General features: G+C 45.2%; 1 protein-coding gene across 4 annotated transcripts in view; it reads left to right on the top strand.

Moving 5' to 3' along the window:
- The window catches only part of TSGA10 (testis specific 10), a 177,355-nt gene that overhangs the window by 74,076 nt on the left and 80,160 nt on the right, over window positions 1-23,119 (top strand). For 2 of the 4 annotated variants that reach the window (XM_077296525.1, XM_077296523.1), the window contains exons 1-4: window positions 2,930-3,080; window positions 13,552-13,767; window positions 18,322-18,387; window positions 21,325-21,475. In XM_077296525.1, the coding sequence (XP_077152640.1) occupies window positions 3,027-3,080; window positions 13,552-13,767; window positions 18,322-18,387; window positions 21,325-21,475 (487 nt within the window). In that variant the 5' untranslated portion in view covers window positions 2,930-3,026. Of the gene's footprint in view, window positions 1-2,929; window positions 3,081-3,510; window positions 3,676-13,551; window positions 13,768-18,321; window positions 18,388-21,324; window positions 21,476-23,119 lie in introns of those variants that run through there. The other 2 variants (XM_077296526.1, XM_077296527.1) reach the window with 2 other exon arrangements.

The raw sequence follows: 23,119 nt of genomic DNA, 5'->3' as shown, positions 1-23,119 counted from the left end.
AATCTATGGGGCCAAACTGAACCGTGCAGAGCATATAGGGCACAGCTTTATATGGAGCATCTATAGGGCCATAATTAACGGTGCAGAGAATTGTATATGGGGCACAGCTTTATATGGAGCATCTATGGGGCCATAATGAATGGTGCAGAGCATTCTATATGGCACAGCTATATATGGATAATATATGGGGCAATAATCAATGGTATGGAGCATTATATATGGCACAGCTTTATATGGAGCATCTATGGGGCAATAATGAATGGTATGGAGCATCTATTTTTATTTTTGAAATTCACCGGTAGCTGCTGCATTTTCCACCCTAGGCTTATACTCGAGTCAATAAGTTTTCCCATTTTTTTGTGGCAAAATTAGGGGGGTCGGCTTATACTCGGGTCGGCTTATACTCGAGTATATACGGTATGTTTTTTTTTTTTTTTTTAATGGGCCACACAGGGATGGTTAGGTTAATGCATTGAGGCGGTAGGCCAGTCTGAACAAATGAGTTTTTAGGGCATGCTTAAAACTAGATAAGCAAAACTGGACAACAAAAAAAAACTAACAATGAAGTTAACTTAATAAAAGGACAAATGAAATGACTAAGGTGAAATAAAAAAGTCACTATTTTCACTTCCAAAAAACGGCTCATAGACAATGATGAATTGGAGCCTTTCACTGTACTACAGACACAGGACTCCGATTCATTAAGGCTAATATTTTGTAGTAAGATGCGTCAAATGTAATCAGTGGACCTCATAAAGGGAACCTGACAGCTGGTACATGCAGCCTGATCCACGGGCAGCTTGTCAGACACTGACTGGATACGCTTGACTTTGAAATGCAGCAGCTGAGAAAAATATACTTTAAAAACCGCAGGGACCAGGTCGCACGGGAAACTAGTTGGACAGGCGGGTCCCTGGTGGTTTCCCTCTGCCCTGGAGTGACAGGTCTCTTCATGCATACGTGTATAGGGAGGGACATGTGACATGTTATTGGCAACAGGTGGGGAACCATCTATCCAACTATTCTCCTGAGCGGCTTGGTCCCCGGCAGCTTTTAGGGTATGTTTACACGTTCAGGAAACGCTGCGTGTTTCACGCTGTACAGAGCCGCAGCGTCAAACACGCAGCCTCCAGATGTTACAGCATAGTGGAGGGGATGCGGCGCGTCTTTTTAGATTGCAGCATGTCAGTGTACCTTGCGGCGACACTGCGCCGCCGCAAGGTAAATCACAGGGCCCTATGTGTGGGGTGCGATGATGCCGGATGTGTGCAATGAACACATCTGGCATCATCGCGTCACAGAAGGGGGCGGGGCTTAGGGCGGAGCGGGTTTGCCGCTCCGTCCAAACCGCCAGCCATCCTGAACGTGGACACATACCCTAAATGTATGTTTTTCTCTGTGACGCTGCAGCATTTAAAAGTCAAACATACCTGGTTGAAATTATACAGTCTGTGTCTGTGGGTCAAGCAGCATTTATCACATGTCAGGTTCCCTGTTAACCTCTTCACGACCTTGGACTATATATATATATATATATATATATATATATATGTCCAAGATTGTGTCCCTGCCTTTAATGCGGCTCTGGCGCTGAGCCCGCATCATTCCCTGCACATGGCGGTTGATCTGATCAGCTGTCATGTGCCTCTAACAGTGACTGACCGTTAAATGTCGCTATCAATCACAGACAGTGGCATTCAACACACCAGCCGTAGGCTCGTCACAAATCCCGTCTATTATTCCCTTAAATTCCAGGTGCTTATTTTGTTACTCTAATTTTAACTTCTGTGAATTGTGTAATATTATTAGTTTAGGCTATTATAGTTCTCTTGTATTTTTGCTCTAAATTATTCAAATATTACTATACAATATTTGTTCTCCCCTTATATTCCCTCTACTTCTTTCCTTTTCTTTCCTCGTTGCCCTTACTTAATCAGTACTTCCCTTCCCTTGTTTCCCATTTTGTTTTCTTCCCTTTTCCCCCTTTCCCTTCCCCATATAAAAATTATTAGGCAACAAAAATTATTGAAATACAAGTGCCGCCCATTGGCGCCCCTATCATGTGATTGCTGGGTGCTGATTGGTTGTCATGACAGTCAGGAGTCTGCAGAAGACCCCCGTGCCTGTCGTTTTGAATCTCCTATTATTGGAGATAGTGATTTTGTGTAGCACAAGCAATTGGATGATCACGTCTCCTAAAAAGGGAGTTGATTGATTTTAACTTTTGTGTTTTTTAAACTTTTTTATTAACTTTTTACTGACTTCAATAGCCAGAAAATAAAAGGTTTTAAAACCAAAAAAAAAATACAAAAGTTAAAAACAACCCCCTTTTTCCTCATTGAAAATAAAACAATTACAAAAAAAATACGTATGTTTGGTATCGCTGCGTTCAGAAATGTCCGATCTATGAAAATATAAAGTAAATCAATTTGGTAAGTGGTGTAATGAGAAAAAAATAGAAATACCGCAATTACGTTTTTTATATGTTTTCATCGCCTACTAATGCTGGATACAATACTTTGTGCATTTTGTATAGGGGTACTACACACATTGTATACAATAGCAGCAGGTATCACAGGTACACAGGGTATATAGAATTGAGAGTCCTCAGTGGTTGATACCTTTTAATGGCTAACTGGAAAGATGGTAACAAATTGCAAGCTTTCGAGACTACTCAGGTCTCTTCATTAGGCATAGACTAATAGAAATTCTGAAGAATTTACCAAGATATATATCTTTCGTGTACATAGGGTGGCAGCAAAGTCGGAGTCAGTAATGGCAGGTAACTATGCAGAGCCTGCACCAAGGTGCCACAAAGCTTGGAAGAATAGAGCTGCTGTGGGTGGGATGTCCTGCATGTGTTTACTGTAACTACCACTGTGACAACACAGGAGAAGTGAGGAGGGAAGGGGAGAAAAAGTGCGGGAGTGGGAACACTGGAAGAGGAAGGCGGGCAGAGGCAGGAGGGGAGGCTCTCACACATCCACAGACAGGAGCTGCCACTTGCTGGAGCACATCACCTCGCCATGGCAGGTAAACACCACGTTGGATCCAAGAGCATCTCAGAACTACAGATAAAGGTATCCACCACATTGCAGCATTAGACCACGTTCACACAGTCAGTATTTTACCTCAGTAGCCAAAATCAGGAGAGGAACAACCAGAGGAAAAGTATAATAGAAACACGTCACCACTTCTGCATTTATCACCCACTCCTGGTTTTGGCTTACACATACTGAGGTAAAATAGTGACCAAATACTGAGCTTGTGAACATGGCCTTATTATTCAGCTATTACTTTTTTCTTACAATAACAGTTTAACTTTTACTAAAATGAATGGTCTTTATCACAAAAACACAGTATACAGTACAAAAAAGTGCAGACAGTGGAAATATATGTGCTGAAAGTGTAACCACAGCTCGGGTCTGCCAGTCAGACAGTCTACACCTATACAGACACCTGTTGGGAAGGGCTTGAGTCCTGTGTTACCATGGAAACAAGCTTGCCGGTGACTTCAGTTAGGTTAGCTTACTGCTAGCTACACTGGGCTATGATCCCTGAACTGATTTCTGTACTGTAAAGTTTTCACAAATCTTAATTTCTATCCACACAAGACTTTTATCTATAATTCATGACGTATTGAGCCATAAGAAGCGGTGCCCCGAGCTCCTATTGGTAAGTGTATGAACTACATGGAAAGCCGGGAGTTACATGATTGACTTTGACTCTTTTCAGATTTAGGGCGTGCTCACACCAGCGAGTAGCCAGCGTATTACTCGGATGAGTGCTATCCCGATGTTTCATCAGATAGCACTCGCTCCAACGTTATACTATGGAGCATTGCCGTCTAGCGTTTATTTTCTAATGTCGAATCGGTATGAGAAAAATATTACTGTATGCTGCGATTGGTAGCACTATATGTCTATGTGTGCGTGCAAAACTTCGGACTGCACTCAGATGTCATCTGAGTGCAATCCCATATACGCCGACTCACACAATGGAGAAGATGGAGAAGTTAAATTCTCCATCTTCACACCTGTGATCTGATTCACATGCGACATTATTGGATAATAGTAAAATGATACTCGGCTCACGCTTGCGGCAGAGTTTGAGCCGAGGGTCATTTGTATATCGCATCGTAACTCAAGCACGTGAGAATCATCGGACGCTACTTGCCAGTGTGAGCGAGTCCTTAAAGCAGATTTTCACCCACAACTTCAGCATGGCACAGTTTGGTAATTATATATGTTTTACCTACAGAGATGCTCACATTTTTTATTGCGCTACCATCCCAAGTTTTGCAAAAGTGACAAGAGAAGCCACAATGGTGGTCGCTGTAGAATTGGTTTCTCAGCAGCTCTTCAACCAACCAAAAAGTGACAGCTACTTTTATCTGTTACTGAGCCTATTTGTTTCTGGACAACTTTGCCAAGACTTTTATAATTTAGAAGAACAAAAATTAATTAGATTTTTACTAATAAGGGAAAATAGGAACAAAAACAGAAAAGGGTGAGTATGCTTTTTTTATTGTTTTTTTTTTTTTTTAACTTCCAGGTATCCAGTGCCAACTTTACCTTGTGAACAGAGAACTACTTGATATTGGTCAATATTAGAGAATTGTAGATAAAAGTTAAGTGTTGCTAATGCAAACTACTCAAATCATTGGCAGCTCCAGCGCCCCTGCTATAATGGACAATGTCGGGGTCAGAAGGTTGATACCCCACTCATCAGTCACCTGACTGCTGCAGCCTATCAATGGCCTCAGAGGTCAGGTGACTGGTGGCGTTTGGACAGGATGTCATCTCACCTGAGATGATGATGCCCCATTCATCAGTCACCTAACTGATGCTACCAATCAGTGGTTTTAATGACCATGTGATTGATGGATAGGATTTCCACTGGAGTGTATTCATGAGTGGGTAGGATCTGAGTGGTAGTGTCTTCATCAGAACCTAAAGAAATTGTGCCAGAGCACATGCTGATATACAGAGGGTACGGAAAGTTTTCAGACCCCTTTAAATTTTTAACTCTTTGTTTCATTGCAGCCATTTGGTAAATTCAGAAAAGTTCATGTTTTTTCTCATTAATGTACACTCTGCACCCCGGCTTGACTGAAAAAAAACAGAGATGTAGAAATTTTTGCATATTTATTAAAAAAGAAAAATTGAAATCACATGGTCATAAGTATTCAGACCCTTCGCTCAGACACTTAACTAACTATATTGTTTACTTGTACTATTTATTTACTTACTATAGGGTATTTGCTCATTTGGTTTTTGTCTTAGGGTACCGTCTCACAGTGGCACTTTTGTCGCTACGACGGCACGATCCGTGACGTTCCAGCGATATCCATACGATATCGCTGTGTCTGACACGCAGCAGCGATCAGGGACCCCGCTGAGAATCGTACGTCGTAGCAGATCGTTTGGAACTTTATTTCGTCGCTGGATCTCCCGCTGTCATCGCTGGATCGGTGTGTGTGACAGCGATCCAGCGATGTGTTCGCTTGTAACCAGGGTAAACATCGGGTTACTAAGCGCAGGGCCGCGCTTAGTAACCCGATGTTTACCCTGGTTACCATCGTAAATGTAAAAAAAACCAAACCGTACATATTCACATTCCGGTGTCCGTCAGGTCCCTAGCCGTCTGCTTCCCGCACTGACTGACTGCCGGCCGGAATGTAAGAGCAGAGCACAGCGGTGACGTCACCGCTGTGCTCTGCTTTCACTTTACGGCCGGCACTCAGTCAGTGCGGGAAGCAGACGGCTAGGGACCTGACGGACACCGGAATGCGAGTATGTACTGTTTTTTTTTTTTTTTACATTTACGATGGTAACCAGGGTAAACATCGGGTTACTAAGCGCGGCCCTGCGCTTAGTAACCCGATGTTTACCCTGGTTACCCAGGGACTTCGGCATCGTTGGTCGCTGGAGAGCTGTCTGTGTGACAGCTCTCCAGCGACCACACAACGACTTACCAACGATCAAGGCCAGGTCGTATCGCTGGTCGTGATCGTTGGTAAATCGTTTTGTGTAACGGTACCCTTAGATTCTGCTTGTTAAATGGCTACACTGATAATTTTGCTTGATCTTAGGTTGTGCATTTTATAATGAGGCCTAGTTTCTAGAAAATTCACAGTCAGCTGTGAACTGTGGACACCCCATCATGCGCAGTTCACAGCTGAGGTGTGCTATTTTATTGTAGCATAGCGTTATGCACTGAGCTGCAATTTCCCTCTGTCACTAAGCAGTGACACCAGGTATTGGCACCAGGGTGGCAGCGGTATCAGGTGGTCTGAGTGGAGCGGCCCCCAAACGCAGGGCAGCGAGGTACTCGGTACCGGGTCTCTCTCGGTTCTGGAGATGTCACGGTGGCCTGACCCGGTCCGTGGTCCTGCTAAGGGGAGCCCAATTAAAGATGTAGGTGACGGTGTAGGTCGCAGTAAATAACGAGGACACAGGGTTGCAGTCTCTTTACCTCTTTACTGAAGGCTTCGGCATCCGCAATCCAGAGCACTGCTAACAGGGCTGTCTGAGACCGGCCGGTCCGAAGGCACATCCAGAGTTCCCTTTGCAGGTGGAAATCAGTGCCTACCTACTAGCGCCTGGGTGTTGTAGTACTTCCCTGCTGAGCACCACGGGATAGTCCTCACAACTGTCGTGTATGTTTCTGTTCTTTCTCTCTCCGTCCCCCAGATGATATGGATAGGACGCCCCCATATGACGGGATAGGCCTGGAGTTATTTTATAGGGACCCTAGAGACGCCCCTCTCCCACAATTGCCTCCGTTGTCTTCATTAGGTGAAAAAGGTGAGGCAGCCAACCTAAAGTTATCTGTCCTGCCGTTGGTTTAAAGTAATGCATAGAGTCTGTTACTTTCTCGGCGTTCCGGCCACCGGCTACGCGCCTCAGTGGGATGTTGCCGATCTCGGGGGCACGACTCCTACTGGTTCTATCGCCTTTGTGCTGTGATCTCGTTTCTCACTTCTCCACAATATCCTTCGCTTTGTGTCCTTTCTTAAGATGCCGCCGCAATGAGGTGCAGGCACGGCTCTGTAACGATCTGTCCTTTGCTAGGCCTCTGCCAGGATCCCACCCCTGACAGGGACCCCCCCCCCTGGATCTTCCCAAGTAACGCTCTCCTCTCACTAGATGTTACCTGGGCAAAACCCAGTCAGCTTCTCTCTAACTTCCTATCCAACCCCCAGTTTTACCAGAGTGTGAGGAGTGGCCTAATACATAGAACCCTTTGATCCCCCTGGTGGCCAGAGTGTGAAGTGTAATGTGTGACTGTGATACCTGGTCAGGTGAACTCCTTTAGTGCAATCAGACGTAACATCGCTCCCCTTAGTGGCAGAGCGACATTACTGCAACGACCAGGACTCTGGGGCGCTGCACGAGCACTAGGGCGGCGGTGGTGAGAACATGCTGGCAGATTGACATTGTACTACGAATGCCATGCAACCAAACTGTTCTCACTGCTGGAAGAAGTCACCGCCACATCCTTGGTGTTAGGAGTCGAGTTCCCGCCGCTGCACAGGGGGAATCTCGAACCATGTCTGCTGCAGTCTCCCATTCTGCATCAGCCGCAGTGGAGCCTGCTCAGCGGAGACGTCGGTCCCAGCGTCTCACTGAATCTGATACTGTGCAAAGGGTTACTGCTGCTTCTCCAGGCTCTGCTATTGTACCCTGCACTGGTCTGCAGCGAGCAGGCTTTTCTGGGACTAAGTCCTGTTTTGCACACACTGAGCATGCACAGGGTAAGATCTCTCAATGGAGATCAAGGGTCACATGCTCAGGTACTGCAGCAACTTCCATTGGTCCTCCAGGAAGGTCCTGTACCTGATCAAGCTCTGTGGAAGTCTTCCATTGGTCCTTCTCAGAAGGTCCTGAAGTTGCTGCAGCTATAAAAGGTTCTCATGAGCGCACGGCCATGCGCTAGTATCAAATATATACGAGCTCAGCGCCATTGTGGTCGTGTGTGTGGTCAGGGACCCGGCTGAAATAAGCCCATAGAATGCTGGCACCTCCGGCGAGGAGTTTTTTCAGTGTATGCAGTTAGGGACCCGGCTGAAATAAGCTCCAAGAATGCTGGCACCTCCGGCAAGGAGTTTCTTATGTGTGAATTCAGGGTTGGCTAATAGCCATTAGAATTCCGGCTCCACCGGAAAGGAGCAGCGTGTTTGGTTCAGACTGCATGACCACTGTCGGCTCAACTCTGTAGCTGTGTCTCCTGTGAGCTAAACAGGGCACAGCGTTCTCTTTTCTACGGGCTCTGTGAAGTAACAGAGTTCGTTTATTCTAATTTACTTCACCGCCTTGCTTAGCAGCAGGTACTTTCCTGCACGGTGGATCCCGGATTGCGAACGCACCTATCTCACCTAATAAATATATTCGGTGCATTCCGCCAACCCTAACACTTGGTATCTCCATTGTATTAGAGCAAGCCTGCGGCAGTAACTTCTTCCAGCGGTAAGAAAAGGTTGGTAGCCTGGCATTATTAGTACATTGTCAGGCTGCCCAATATGTTCTCACCACTGCAGTGTTCAGAACACCATAGTGAAATCATAATCGTGCAGCACTCATATGGCGGATGCACGTTCAGAATCAATGTACAGAGCATAGTAAACAGTGACAAAGTCATCTTGTCTGCGGCGCTTTTCAGGGGCAGCTGTAAAGCCTCATTCAGACGTCTGTGCATCTGTGACGTCTGTGCATCGGTGACGTCTGTGCATCTGTGACGTCTGTGCATCTGTGACGTCTGTGCATCTGTGACGTCTGTGCATCTGTGACGTCTGTGCATCGGTGACGTCTGTGCATCTGTGGCTTCTGTGCATCGTGACGTCTGTGCATCTGTGACGTCTGTGCATCCGTGACTTCTGTGCATCCGTGACTTCTGTGCATCCGTGACTTCTGTGTGTCTGTGACGCCTGTGCGTCTGTGACGCCTGTGCGTCTGTGGCTTCTGTGCATCTGTGACGTCTGTGCATCTGTGACGTCTGTGCATCCGTGACTTCTGTGCATCCGTGACTTCTGTGCATCCGTGACTTCTGTGTATCTGTGACGCCTGTGTGTTATGATCCCAATGGCAAGGATCTCAGAGATTACAGCAAAAGTCTGCAAACATAAATACCAGCTCATAGGGACGTGGTAACTAGGCTGACCATATACCTGATCCTAGCACAAACACTAACAGTAGCCGGGGAACGTGCCTACGTTGATCCTAGACGTCTCGCGCCAGCCGGAGAACTAACTAACCCTATCAGGGAAAATAAGACCTCTCTTGCCTCCAGAGAAAAGACCCCAAAGTAATACAAGCCCCCAACAAATAATAACGGTGAGGTAAGAAGAAAAGACAAACGTAAGAATGAACTAGATTTTAGCAAAGAGAGGCCCACTGACTAATAGCAGAAAATAGTAAGATGACTTATATGGTCAGCAAAAAACCCTGCAAAATATCCACGCTGAATATCCAAGAACCCCCAAACCGACTAACGGTGAGGGGGAAGAATATCAGCCCCCTAGAGCAGTGATGGGCAACCTTTTGAGCTCGGTGTGTCAAAATTCGCCAAAAAACCGAGCATAACTTGGGTGGTGTGTCACCTTGATAAAAAAACATAATTTTGCGACATGTATAGTTTAAATAACAAATATGTATAATTAGAATTAACTTACCTGCTTAGTGACTTCTTTGTTCATCTGTCAGTTGGTTTCTTTTGTTGGTCTTGCTATTATTTAACTTGTGTGGGGTGCCGTGAACTAAGATAAGTGAGGGGGAGGGGGAATTCTTCCAGTGATGGCGAACCTGTGGCACTCCAGCTGTTGCAAAACTACAATTCCCATCATGTCTTCACAGCCAAAGCCTTTGCTTTGAATGGCCAGCCATGATGGGAATTGTAGTTTTGCAACAGCTGGACTGCCACAGGTTCGCCATCACTGATGCCTCCCTCTCACTTATCTCAGTAATGGCCAATGACACCCCACAGTTCACTGGATGATGGTTGCTGTAGTAGTCACAGGGCCTGAGTCCAGACAGCAATCACAGGGCCTGAGTCCAGACAGCAATCACAGGGCCTGAGTCCAGACAGCAATCACAGGGCCTGAGTCCAGACAGCTATCACAGGGCCTGAGTCCAGACAGCTATCACAGGGCCTGAGTCCAGACAGCAATCACAGGGCCTGAGTCCAGACAGCTATCACAGGGCCTGAGTCCAGACAGCTATCACAGGGCCTGAGTCCAGACAGCTACAACACAGATCCGACGCAGAGGCCTGGGACTTCCGGGAGCTGCGCCTGGCCTACCGGAAGTCCCAGGCCTAGACGCTCTGCACCGGAGCTCTGTTGTTTGGACCCACAGACCTCCTGCATGGCATCCGATCCGATAAAAAATCGGATCGGATGCCATTGTTTACTTTAGCATTCTGATACCGCAAGTATCGGGTATCGGCCGATATTTGCTGTATCGGAATTCCGATACCGAGATCCGATACTTTTGTGGTATCGGGTATCGGTATCGAAACAACATTAATGTGTGTAAAATAAAGAATTAAAATAAAAAATATTGCTATACTCACCTCTCCGACGCAGCCTGGACGTCCGCGAGGGAACCGGCAGCGTTGTTTGCTTAAAAATCGCGGTTTTCCTTCCTTACTTGAAGTCCCGGCTTGTGATTGGTTGCGTGCCGCCAATGTGACCGATACGCGACCAATCACAGCAAGCCGTGACGTAATTTTAGGTCCTTCAGGATTTTAAAATTACGTTCCGGCGTTGTGATTGGTTGCGTGCGGTCACATGGGCGACGCAACCAATCACAACGCCGGAACGTAATTTTAAAATCCTGAAGGACCTAAAATTACGTCACGGCTTGCTGTGATTGGTCGCGTCTCGGTCACATGGGCGGCACGCAACCAATCACAAGCCGGGACTTCAAGTAAGGAAGGAAAACCGCAATTTTTAAGCAAACAACGCTGCCGGTTCCCTCGCGGACGTCCAGGCTGCGTCGGAGAGGTGAGTATAGCAATATTTTTTATTTTAATTCTTTATTTTACATATTAATATGGTTCCCAGGGCCTGAAGGAGAGTTTCCTCTCCTTCAGACCCTGGGAAAGAAGCAATTTCTATGGGGCCGCGGCCGGCGTGTCACTGAAAATGACTACGCGTGTCAGCACTGACACGCGTGTCATAGGTTCGCCATCACTGCCCTAGAGCTTCCAGCAATATCAGGAATCACATTTTGTACAAGCTGGACAAAAATATGAACAAAGCAAAATAACAAAAAATAAGAAAGCAGGACTTAGCTTATCTTGCAAAGAACCAGGACCTGAAGACAGGAGCAAACAGAAATGAACTGATTACAACGATGCCAGGCACTGGACTGAGAATCCAGGAAGTTTAAATAGCAACACCCCAGGCCTAACGAAGCAGGTGAGTACCAACCTGGTAAAAGACAATCCAAGTGCCAAATCACTAGTAACCACCAGAGGGAGCCAAGAAGTATAGTTCACAACACCTGTGCATCTGTGACGCCTGTGCATCTGTGACGCCTGTGCATCTGTGACGTCTGTGCATCGGTGACGTCTGTGCATCGGTGACGTCTGTGCATCGGTGACGTCTGTGCATCGGTGGCTTCTGTGCGTCTGTGACTTCTGTGCGTCTGTGGCTTCTGTGCATCTGTGACGTCTGTGCATCTGTGACGTCTGCATCTGTGACGTCTGTGCATCTGTGACTTCTGTGCATCCGTGACTTCTGTGCATCCGTGACTTCTGTGTATCTGTGACGCCTGTGCATCTGTGACGCCTGTGCATCTGTGACGTCTGTGCATCTGTGACGTCTGTGCATCTGTGACGTCTGTTACTTCTGTGCATCTGTGACATCTGTGCATCTGGAGCGCACCCAAGGGCTAGGGGTACTCGGTACCGGGTCCTTCGGTTCACAGGGGGGATGTCACGGTGGCTGACCCGGTCCGTGTTAAAGGGAAAGGTCTTTAAAGGGATATGTTCGTGACTACACCTGTGGTATTCGGTCAGGGTGACCGACTCTGCTTTAAGGGGTCCGCTGGGGTGATGTTATGGCAGCTAGATGGTATACCTTCCCACAGGTGAAGTGTATCCCCAGGGCTTCCCAGTGTGTAGATGGTGGATGGTGAGAGGCACAAGGTTGCAGTCTCTTTACCTTTTACTGTAGACTTCAGCATCCACAGTCCAGAGCACCAGATCACAGGGTAGGCAGAGTCCGGCCGGTTTGGAGGCAAATCCAGAGTCCCCTTATCCAGGTGGTAATCAGTAGCCTTCCTCTAGCGCCTGGGTGTTGTAGTACCTTATTGCTGAGCCTCTCATAAGGTCCTCACAGATGTTGTAGATGTTATGTCTATCTCTGTCCCCCAGATGGATAGGACTCTATCATGCCCCGGCCTCTCGTGGGTGCCCCTTGCCTCTTGGGTATGGGGCGGATCAGTAACGTGAAATTAGCTGTCCTGCCGGTCTCTGGAGCAAGGCATAAAGGTCCTTTTGCTCCCTCGGTGTTCCGGCTACCGGGATCCTGTGCCTCAGAAGGAGGCAGCCTGTGCAGGGCAGGACTCCTTCTGGTACCCACTCCTTTGCTATGACTTCTTTCTCACCTCTCTACAATACAGTTCTCCTTGGTGTCCGTTCTTAGGAACTGCCGCACTTAGGGCAGGCGCAGCTCCGTGACTTTCCGTCTAGGCCTCTGACAGGATCCCACCCCTGTCAGGGACCAACTACCTGAGCGGAGCTCAGACAGCAACTGCCTAACTTCCTCTCCAGGCCACCAGTTTTACCTAAGTGTGAAGAGTGCCCTAATAAATAGGAGCATAGCTCCCCCTGGTGGACTGGAGTATGAAATGTGTTGTATGTTTGTGATAACTGGTAAAGAGATCTCCTTCATTGCCTCCAAACGTAACATCACTCCCCCCTAGAGGAGAATGGTATTACTGCAACGACCAGGACCCTCAGGCGCTGCACATCTGTGACGTCTGTGCATCTGTGACTTCTGTGCATCTGTGACATCTGAATGAGGCTTTACACTGATTGAGCAGAGCTGAGTCAGTGTTCAGTTTGTCAGCTGTGAAGATCCGACTGCTGTATACTGCATAGCTAGTGTGCAGCAAATTTATAATCTGCCAGGCTCCATTGTGAAAACGTGTTCATCTAGTCTAGTTCTAGTAAATCTGTCTTTATGGTATTTACATTCATTAAAAAACATCACATGAACTTAGGTGCTCTTCTGCATTAACGGCTCATACACTGGCTGTATGCTTCTAATGACATAGAACAAGGGAACAAGGTAAGCCTCCTGCTACTGCACCAAACAATCCACTGTCATTTTTCTATAGCGGATTGGAAAATGAATGGAGCAAAATGACTGGTATTAGCTATGGCTTACGTAACTGCTACTTTTCCCCTTGCACCAGTCTTTTTTATACATCTTCCGCAATGTCTATATGTATTGTACAAAATTAACCTGTAAATGTTTTCTCTAAAGATATTTCCATTGTGTGTCTGAAAGCATCTACTAATTTATTGCTTTACCCGCTAGATTGATGAACTGCAGTCTACAAATCGGACCCTAGAACAGCACATTGTACATCTTACAGAAAATAAAGAGGCCGTGAGCAATGAAGTTGAAATCTTGTCTCGAAAAAATGAGCAGCTCTGCCAAGAGCTCACAGAGATAGACAAGCTAGCAGAACAACTTGAGAAAGAGAAGGAACAGGCTCTGAGTATTGCGGAGAAGGAACTAGAACAAGCAAAGGTATTGGCTAATGAATGTTCAATCATCCGCCATTATGGTGGAGACATGGCACAAAGACACACAAGTGCCACTCTGCAGATAACAAGCTGTGCTGTATCCCATCTCCATCACACCTCTATGTCTTTTAGATGCAGGTTAGTGATGAGCGAGTGTGCTGGGATAAAGTGTTATCCGAGCATGCTCATGTGCTAATGCAGTAGCTTCGGCGTGCTTAAAAAATATGCATGGATATCTTGTTTGTTAGGCAATCCCTGCATGTGTTAGGGCTGTCGAACAGCTGTGAGACCTGCAGCCGCAGGGACTAGAACATATTTTTCAAAAACGCTGAAGATGCTCGGTTGGCACACGAGCATGCTCAGATAACACCTTATCCAAGCTTGTTCACTCATCACTGATGCAGGTTCCACTTCTGGACCCACATCTCTCTCCAGAACAAGGATTCTCTTGATCCTCCAGCTAGCGTGCGACCAGCAGTGAGTGGGCACATGGCTACACATGCACCAGCTTTCTCTATTAATTGCTATGTTTCTACCCAAGATACTGATGGGCTTGGCTGTATTCAGAATTAACATAGCAATTAATAGAGAAAGCTGGTGCATGTGTGGCCACGTCCCCACTCACTGCTGGTGGGACCGAGCTAGTGAGCATGTGACACCAGCAGATTAGGCTGACATTCTAATTGCAGGTGCAGACAGACATTCTCTCTTCCAAGAGTTCGATCAATGTGTGATCTTATTCTCTCTCTCTTCATCTGAGATGAAGATGGAGAAAAAAAATGTATCTTCTCCATTTTGTCAGTCGGTGGAAATCGGACTGCACTCAGATGTCATCCGAGCTCAGTCCGATTTGTTTCAACGCGCTCATGACTTGCATGGCTGAGTGCGATCTGAATATAAGGTTAAACTCAGGCATGCTGTGATCTTTTCCACGAACCAGCTCTGTCCAAGGAAAAAAATCGGACATGTGCACGACTCCATAGAATAACATTGGTGTGAGTGTAATCTCATGTTTTGTTGGATCACACTGGGACCAAAATGGTGGTCTGCCGGAGTATTTTTTTTAAATGGAACCCAATATGGTATTCATACAGTAGGAATATGACACTGACTACGTTTTTGCAGCCGTGTATGTTTTATTCTGAAACGTTGCTTCGTTTCAAAGAATACACACTTTGAAAAGCTGGCTTGGGACCATTCATCTTGAATAACTAATCACCCCGAAGCTTATCCTGGACCCATTCGCCTACACTGACAGCTTTCTCCCTGTGTCGTGTATAGAGAGAGATCTGTAGGGGATCGGGGTGGGTAGAAGCTGCCAGTATCTTGCTTTGGACTAGCCATCTAAGACACATAGTCCGCAGCCGTTTTTTTTTCAAAATATGTTTTCCCTGAAACGTTGCAGTGTTTCAGAGTAAAAAAATGCGTGGCTGCATACATCTGATAAATTATGTTTTGTGTGATTAAAGAAAGAAATTTCAGGAGCTGAGCCCACTCCATACAGGGCAGGTACCGGCTGTGTTAGCCCTGATTGCTTCTGATTAACTGTTTTGATTCTGCTCTCACTGATAACAGCACTTGAAATGGTTCCTCAGTGTTCGGGAGCCTATCGCGCCCCTGCTCCTTCCCCTCTCTGATATTATCATGAGGTGCCCATTCGTTACCAATATAGAGATAAAGAACTGAAAAGACATAATTGAGTTTTTATCAGTCCTCGCACCTCTGCACAAAAAAATGAATAAAAAGAGATCAAAATGTCATATGGAGCCTAAAATTGCAACAAAACTAACAGAAAAATATTACACCTCCATCAATGGAAAAGTAAAAAAAAGTTAAAAATCGGTCTGTGCTCGAATCGATTGCCATGGATGTCTGATTAAGCCCTTAGGGTCCCTTTCCACTTGCGAGGAAAACGGATGCGTGCAATCCGATTAAAAATCGGATTGCACTCTGACCAATGTTATTTAATAGGTGGCTTTTCATTTGCGATTTTTTTCTCAGCCGAAATCGGACTGAGAAAAATCTGGATCGGCTGAGAAAAAAATCGCAGCATGCTGCGTATTGCTGCGATTCTCGGACGAGACTCGCCAATGCAAGTCAATGGGTGCGAGAAAAAAATCGCACAGCACTCGCACCATGCGAGTTCTGTCCGATTATTACGCACCAGTGTCCTTTGAAAAGCCGGTAATTCAGCGCGGTGTACAGTAAAATCACACTGACAGGTTAGAATAGAGTAGATATATACACATAGAATAGGTATATATACATATATATATGTCAGTGAGACACCTATATATGTATATTTATATTTAATGCAGCGCTAGATAGCATAAAAGCCCCTAATTCAATTGCCGGCTTTTTCCTTCTCCTTCACAAACCCGACATGATATGAGACATGGTTTACATACAGTAAACCATCTCATATCCCTTTTTTTATTACATATTCCTCTTCACTAATGTAACAAGTGTCTGTGTGCACAATTTGGGGGCTCTAGCTGTTAAATTAAAGGGTTAAATTGCGGAAAAAATTGGCGTGGGCTCCCGCGCAATTTTCTCCGCCAGAGTGGTAAAGCCAGTGACTGAGGGCAGATATTAATAGCCAGGAGAGGGTCCATGGTTATTGGCCCCCCCGTGGCTAAAAACATCTGCCCCCAGCCACCCCAGAAAAGGCACATCTGGAAGATGCGCCTATTCTGGCACTTGGCCACTCTCTTCCCACTCCCTGTAGCGGTGGGATATGGGGTAATGAAGGGTTAATGCCACCTTGCTATTGGAAGGTGACATTAAGCCAGATTAATAATGGAGAGGCGTCAATTATGTCACCTATCCATTATTAATCCAATTGTTGGAAAGGGTTAAAAAACACACACACACATGATTTAAAAGTATTTTAATGAAATAAACACAGCGGTTGTTGTAATAATTTATTGTTCTCGCAATCCATCAGGAACACCCTCGCTTGGAAAAAATAATAAACGCACAAGATACATACCTTCTGGTGAACCGTCTCGTCCCACGAAGTAATCCATCTGAAGGGGTTAACTAATATTACAGGCAGGAGCCCTGCAAATGCAGCTGTGCTCCGTGCTTGTAATTCCCCGGCGAATGAATGAAATGTAGGTCATTGACCTACATTTCCTTCAGTCGCGGTGATGCGCCCCCTGGTGGATGTCCTCATATGACCTGGAGCGTGGGAAAAAGTTCCCAGGCTGCAGTTCATGAGAACATCCAGCAGGGGCGCATCACCGCGACTGAAGGAAATGTAGGTCAATGACCTACATTTCATTCATTCGCTGGGGAATTACAAGCACGGAGCACAGCTGCATTTGCAGGGCTCCTGCCTGTAATATTAGTTAACCCCTTCAGATGGATTACTTCGTGGGAGGAGACGGTTCACCAGAAGGTATGTATCTTGTGCGTTTATTATTTTTTCCAAGCGAGGGTGTTCCTGATGGATTGCGAGAACAATAAATTATTACAACAATCGCTGTGTTTATTGCATTAAAATACTTTTAAATCATGTGTGTGTGTGTTTTTTAACCCTTTCCAACAATTGGATTAATAATGGATAGGTGACATAATTGACGCCTCTCCATTATTAATCTGGCTTAATGTCACCTTCCAATAGCAAGGTGGCATTAACCCTTCATTACCCCATATCCCACCGCTACAGGGAGTGGGAAGAGAGTGGCCAAGTGCCAGAATAGGCGCATCTTCCAGATGTGCCTTTTCTGGGGTGGCTGGGGGCAGATGTTTTTAGCCACGGGGGGGCCAATAACCATGGACCCTCTCCTGGCTATTAATATCTGCCCTCAGTCACTGGCTTTACCACTCTGGCGGAGAAAATTGCGCGGGAGCCCACGCCAATTTTTTCCGCCATTTAACCCTTTATTTCAGCAGCTACAGCGGCCAAATTTTGCACATACACACTATTAACATTAGTAGTGTGGAATATGCAAAAAAAATGGGGATATGAGATGGTTTACTGTATGTAAACCATGTCTCATATCATGTCGGGTTTGTGCAGGAGAAGGAAAAAGCCGGCAATTGAATTAGAGGCTTTTAAGCTATCTAGCGCTGCATTAAATATAAATATACATATATAGGTGTCTCACTGACATATATATATGTATATATACCTATTCTATGTGTATATATCTACTCTATTCTAACCTGTCAGTGTGATTTTACTGTACATGGCGCTGAATTGCCGGCTTTTCAAAGGACACTGGTGCATAAAAATCGGACAGCAATACGGATGTCATACTGATGTCATACGGATGGTGCGATTAAAAAATCGCATGGCACTCGCATGACACTCGCATGACAATCGCATACGTTCCATCCGTTTTTTCGGTCCAGATTACGGACCGTTTTTTATCTCGCAAGTGGAAAGGGACCCTTAAAGTAATCCCCTCCCTTTCAGTGATCATTGAGGGTCCGAGATTTGCCTATAATTTTTATAGGGAGATATTTCAGAGGAGTTTCATTGACATTTCTGATGGAGAACTATTTGTTATTGCTAATATATTACTCATTTTATATTTTGTTCTTTCAGAATGAAGTAAGATTACAACAGAAAACCATTGATAACTTGGGTGTCACAGTGAAAAATCTAAAATCAGTGAGTAAAAATTAGTCATTTATATATGAATATGATAATTGGCGCCATGTATGTGTATGAAGAGTATTGCACGGTGTTATAGCATTAGCGAAAATTTTAAGGCCTAAGCGTCACAACATTTTATATTACCTCATTTCTGCTTCTAAAATTGGTAGCCATCAGTAGTCTGATTTGAAACATACAGTGGGGAAAATAAGTATTTGATACATTGCCAATTTAGCAAGTTTTCTCACCTACAAAGAATTTAGAGGTCTGTAATTTTTATCGTAGGTACACTTCAACTGTGAGAGTCAGAATCTCAAAATAAAATCGAGAAAATCACATTGTATGATTTATACATAATTAAATTGCATTTTATTTCATGAAATAAGTATTTGATCACCTACCAATCAGCAAGAATTCTGACTCTCACAGACCTGTTTTTCTTTACGAAGCACTCCTACGCTACACTCATTACCTGTATTAATTGCACCTGTTTGAACTCGTTACCTGTATAAAAGACACCTGTCCACACAATCAATCACTTGCCAACCTCTCCACATGGCCCAGATCAAATAGCTGTCTAAGGCCGGTTTCAGACGTCAGTGGCTCCGGTACGTGAGGTGACAGTTTCCTCACGTACCGGAGCCACTGACACACGTAGACCCATAAAAATCAATGCATCTGTGCAGATGTCATTGATTTTTTGCAGACCGTGTCTCCGTGTGCCAAACACGGAGACATGTCAGTGTTCGTGGGAGCGCACGTATTACACGGACCCATTAAAGTCAATGGGTCCGTGTAAAACACGGACCACACACGGACCTTCTCCGTGTGCAGTCCGTGTGGCGTGCAGGAGACAACGCTACAGTAAGCGCTGTCCCCCCCACATGGTGCTGAAACCGCGATTCATATCTTCCCTGCAGCAGCGTTTGCTGCATAGAAGATATGAATAATAGTGTTTAAAAGAAAGATCTATCTGTCCGCCGCCCTCCCACCCCCTGTGCGCCCCCCCGCTGTTTTGAAAATACTCACCCGCTTCCCTCGTTGGCTGTCGATGCTTCCTGGTCTGGCCGCCCCTTCTACTGTATGCGGTCACGTGGGGCCGCAGATTAGAGTCATGAATATGTGGCTCCACCTCCCTTAGGGGTGGAGCCGCCTATTCATGACTGTAAATGAGCGGCCCCACGTGACCGCATACAGGAGAAGATGGGGCCAGACCAGGAAGCAGCGACAGCCAACGAGGGAGCGGGTGAGTATTTTCAGAACAGCGGGGGGGCGCACAGGGGGTGGGAGGGCGGCGGACAGATAGATCTTTATTTTAAACACTATTATTCATATTTTCTATGCAGCAAACGCTGCTGCACAGAAGATATGAATCGCGGCTTCAGCACGATGCAGTGTACCACACGCGTGGGTACCACACGCTCCGTGTGGTACCCACTCGGCACACGGGCGGCACATGTGTGCCGCACGTATGGCCTACGTGAGCTCACCGGCACACGGACACGGATAACTCCGGTACCGATTTTTCCAATACCGGAATTATCTGGACGTGTGGGACAGCCCTAAGGACACCATGGGCAAAATTGTAGACCTGGACAAGCCTAGGATAGGCTACAGGACAATAGGCAAGCAGCTTGGTGAGAAGGTTACAACTGTTGGCTCAATTATTGGAAAATGGAAGAAACACAAGATGACTGTCAATCTTCCTCGGTCTGTGGCTTCATGCAAAATCTCGCCTCGTGGGGTAATGATGATTCTGAGAAAGGTCAGGAATCAGTCCAGAACTACACGGGAGGACCTGGTCAATGACCTGAAGAGAGATGGGACCATAGTCTCAAGCATTACCGTTAGTAACACAAGACGTTGTTATGGATTAAAATTCTGAAGGGCACTCAAGGTGCCCTTGCTCATGCCAGCACATGTCCAGACCCATTTGAAGTTCTCCAATAACCATCTGGATGGTCTAGAGGAGGCATGGGAGAAGGTCGTTTTGCCAGATGAGATCAAATTTGAATTTTTTTTGTATTAACTCTACTCGCCGCGTTTGGAGGAAAAAGGATGAGTACAACCCCAAGAACACCGTTCCAACCATGAAGCATGGTGGGGGAAACATCATAGTTTGGGGGCGCTTTTCTGCAAAGAGTACAGGACTACTGCATTGTATTGAAGAGAGAATGGATGCGGTCATGTATCGTGAGGTTTTTGCCAACAACTTACTTCCCTCAGTAAGACAATTGAAGATGGGTCATGGCTGGTCTTCCAGCACGACAGTGACCGAAACACACAGCCAGGGCAACTAAGGAGTGGCTCAGTAAGAAGCATTTCAAGCTCCTGGAGTCCCCTAGCCAGTCTCCAAACCTGAACCCAATAGAAAAGCTTTTGAGGAAGCTGAAACTCAATGTTGCCCAGTGTCAGCCCCGAAACCTGAAAGATCTGGAGAAGATCTGTAGGGAGGAGTGGGCCAAAATCCCTGCTGCTGTGTGTGCAAACCTGGTCAAAAACGTCAGGAAACGTCTGGCCTTTGTAATTGCAATCAGGTTTTTGCACCAAATATTAACTTCTGTTTTTCTATTGTATCAAATACTTATTTCATGCAATAAAATGCAAATTAATTATGTAAAAATCATACAATGTGATTTTTGGGATTTTTTTTTTTTTTTTTACAGATTCTGTCTCTCACAGTTGAAGTGTACCTACGATAAAAATTACAGACCTCTCCATTCTCTGTAGGTGGTAAAGCTTGCTAAATTGGCAGTGTATCAAATACTTATTTTCCCGACTGTATGTATGTTTATGGGACATGCAACTTCAGTAATTGTGATATCATCAATCACAGTGATATAATTGCAATATTGAAAGCTCTGTCACTATATTACTAAATAAGCCAGCCCATATTTCTATATGTCTGCAGTGGTAAATATAGAATATAACAATGCTTTTTTTTCGTTTTAGGATTCTATCATTGCCAAAGAACAAATAGAAAAAGCAGAATCTGAGCTGGAGGAGAAAAAGCAGGAGACTAGAGCTGTAAATCTCCTTTTAGACCAACTGCAAGAAGACAACAACAGACTTAGCAAGAAACTTGAAAAACTTGAGAAAGCTGGTATTTCTGCCATTGCACTGAATTTTTTTAATTTCAATACTCAGATCAACACTAGCACTTAGTTTTAGGATTTTATTGATAGGGTATCGAAGTAAACAGGGATATACCATTCATAAGAACCTATTGTATTCTATGTTTTTGCAATTATTGGGTGAGTGTTTTGACTTTTAGAAGATCTCATGAAGGAAAGAAAGTTATGGATTTTAGATATTAACCCCTTCCTGACATCTGACGTACTATCCCGTCGAGGTGGTATGGGCCCGTATGACCACCGACGGGATAGTACGTCATCATCGATCAGCCGCGCTCCCCCCGATCGGGACCGGGTGTCAGTTATCGCAGCTGACATCCGGCACTATGTGCCAGGAGTGGTCACGGACCGCTCCTGGCACATTAACCCCGACACACTGCGATCAAAAATGATCGCAGCGTTCCGGCGGCACAGGGAAGCATCGTGCAGGGAGGGGGCTCCCTGCTTGCTTCCCTGAGACCCTCGGAGCAACGCGATGTGATAGCGTTGCTCTGAGGGTCTCCTACCTCCTCCTCCCTGCAGGCCAGGATCCAAAATGGCCATGGGGAGCCTTCCAGGTCTTGCAGGGAGGTGGCTTGCAAGTTCCTGCTCAGAGCAGGCTCCGGCAAGCCTCTTTCAGTGCCTGATCGGCGATCTGTCACTATAATGTGATGTGCCCCCCCGGGGCAATGTAAAAAAAAATATTTACATGTGTAAAAAAAAAATATATATATTGTTCCAATAAGTACATTTCTTTATCTAAATAAAAAAAACAAACAATAAAAGTACATATATTTAGTATCGCCGCATCCGTAACGACCCGACCTATAAGACTGTCCCACTAGTTAACCCCTTCAGTGACCACCGTAAAAAAAAAAAAGAGGCAAAAAACGACGCTTTATTATCATACCGCCAAACAAAAAGTGGAATAACAATCAATCAAAATTGTTCAAAAAGACGGATATAAATAACCATGGTACCGCTGAAAACGTCATCTTGTCCCACAAAAAAGCCGCCATACAGCGTCATTAACAAAAAAATAAAAAAGTTATAGTCCTCAGAATAAAGCGATGCAAAAATAATAATTTTTTATATAAAATAGTTTTTATCGTATAAAAGCGCCAAAACATAAAAAATGATATAAATGAGGTATCGCTGTAAACGTTCTGACTCAAAGAATAAAACTGCTTTATCAATTTTACCAAACGTGGAATGGTATAAGCGCCCCCCCAAAAAGAAATTCATGAATAGCTGTTTTTTGTTCATTCTACCTCACAAAAATCAGAATAAAAACTATACAAAAAGTAATGTGCCCGAAAATGGTACCAATAAAAACATCAACTTGTCCCGCAAAAAACAAGACCTCACATGACTCTGTGGACCAAAATATGGAAAAATTATAGCTCTCAAAATGTGGAGACGCAAAAACTATTTTTTTGCAATAAAAAGCATCTGTTAGTGTGTGACGGCTGCCAATCATAAAAATCCGCTAAAAAAACCCACTATAAAAAGTAAATCAAACCCCCTTTCATCGCCCCCTTTGTTAGGGAAAAATAATAAAAAAATTTAAAATATTTATTTCCATTTTCCCGTTAGGGTTGGGGCTAAAGTTAGGGTTAGGGCTAAAGTTAGGG

This window comes from Ranitomeya variabilis, chromosome 3 (assembly GCF_051348905.1).
Source record: "Ranitomeya variabilis isolate aRanVar5 chromosome 3, aRanVar5.hap1, whole genome shotgun sequence".
Lineage (NCBI taxonomy): Eukaryota > Metazoa > Chordata > Amphibia > Anura > Dendrobatidae > Ranitomeya > Ranitomeya variabilis.
This window is presented reverse-complemented; position numbering and strand designations above follow the sequence as displayed.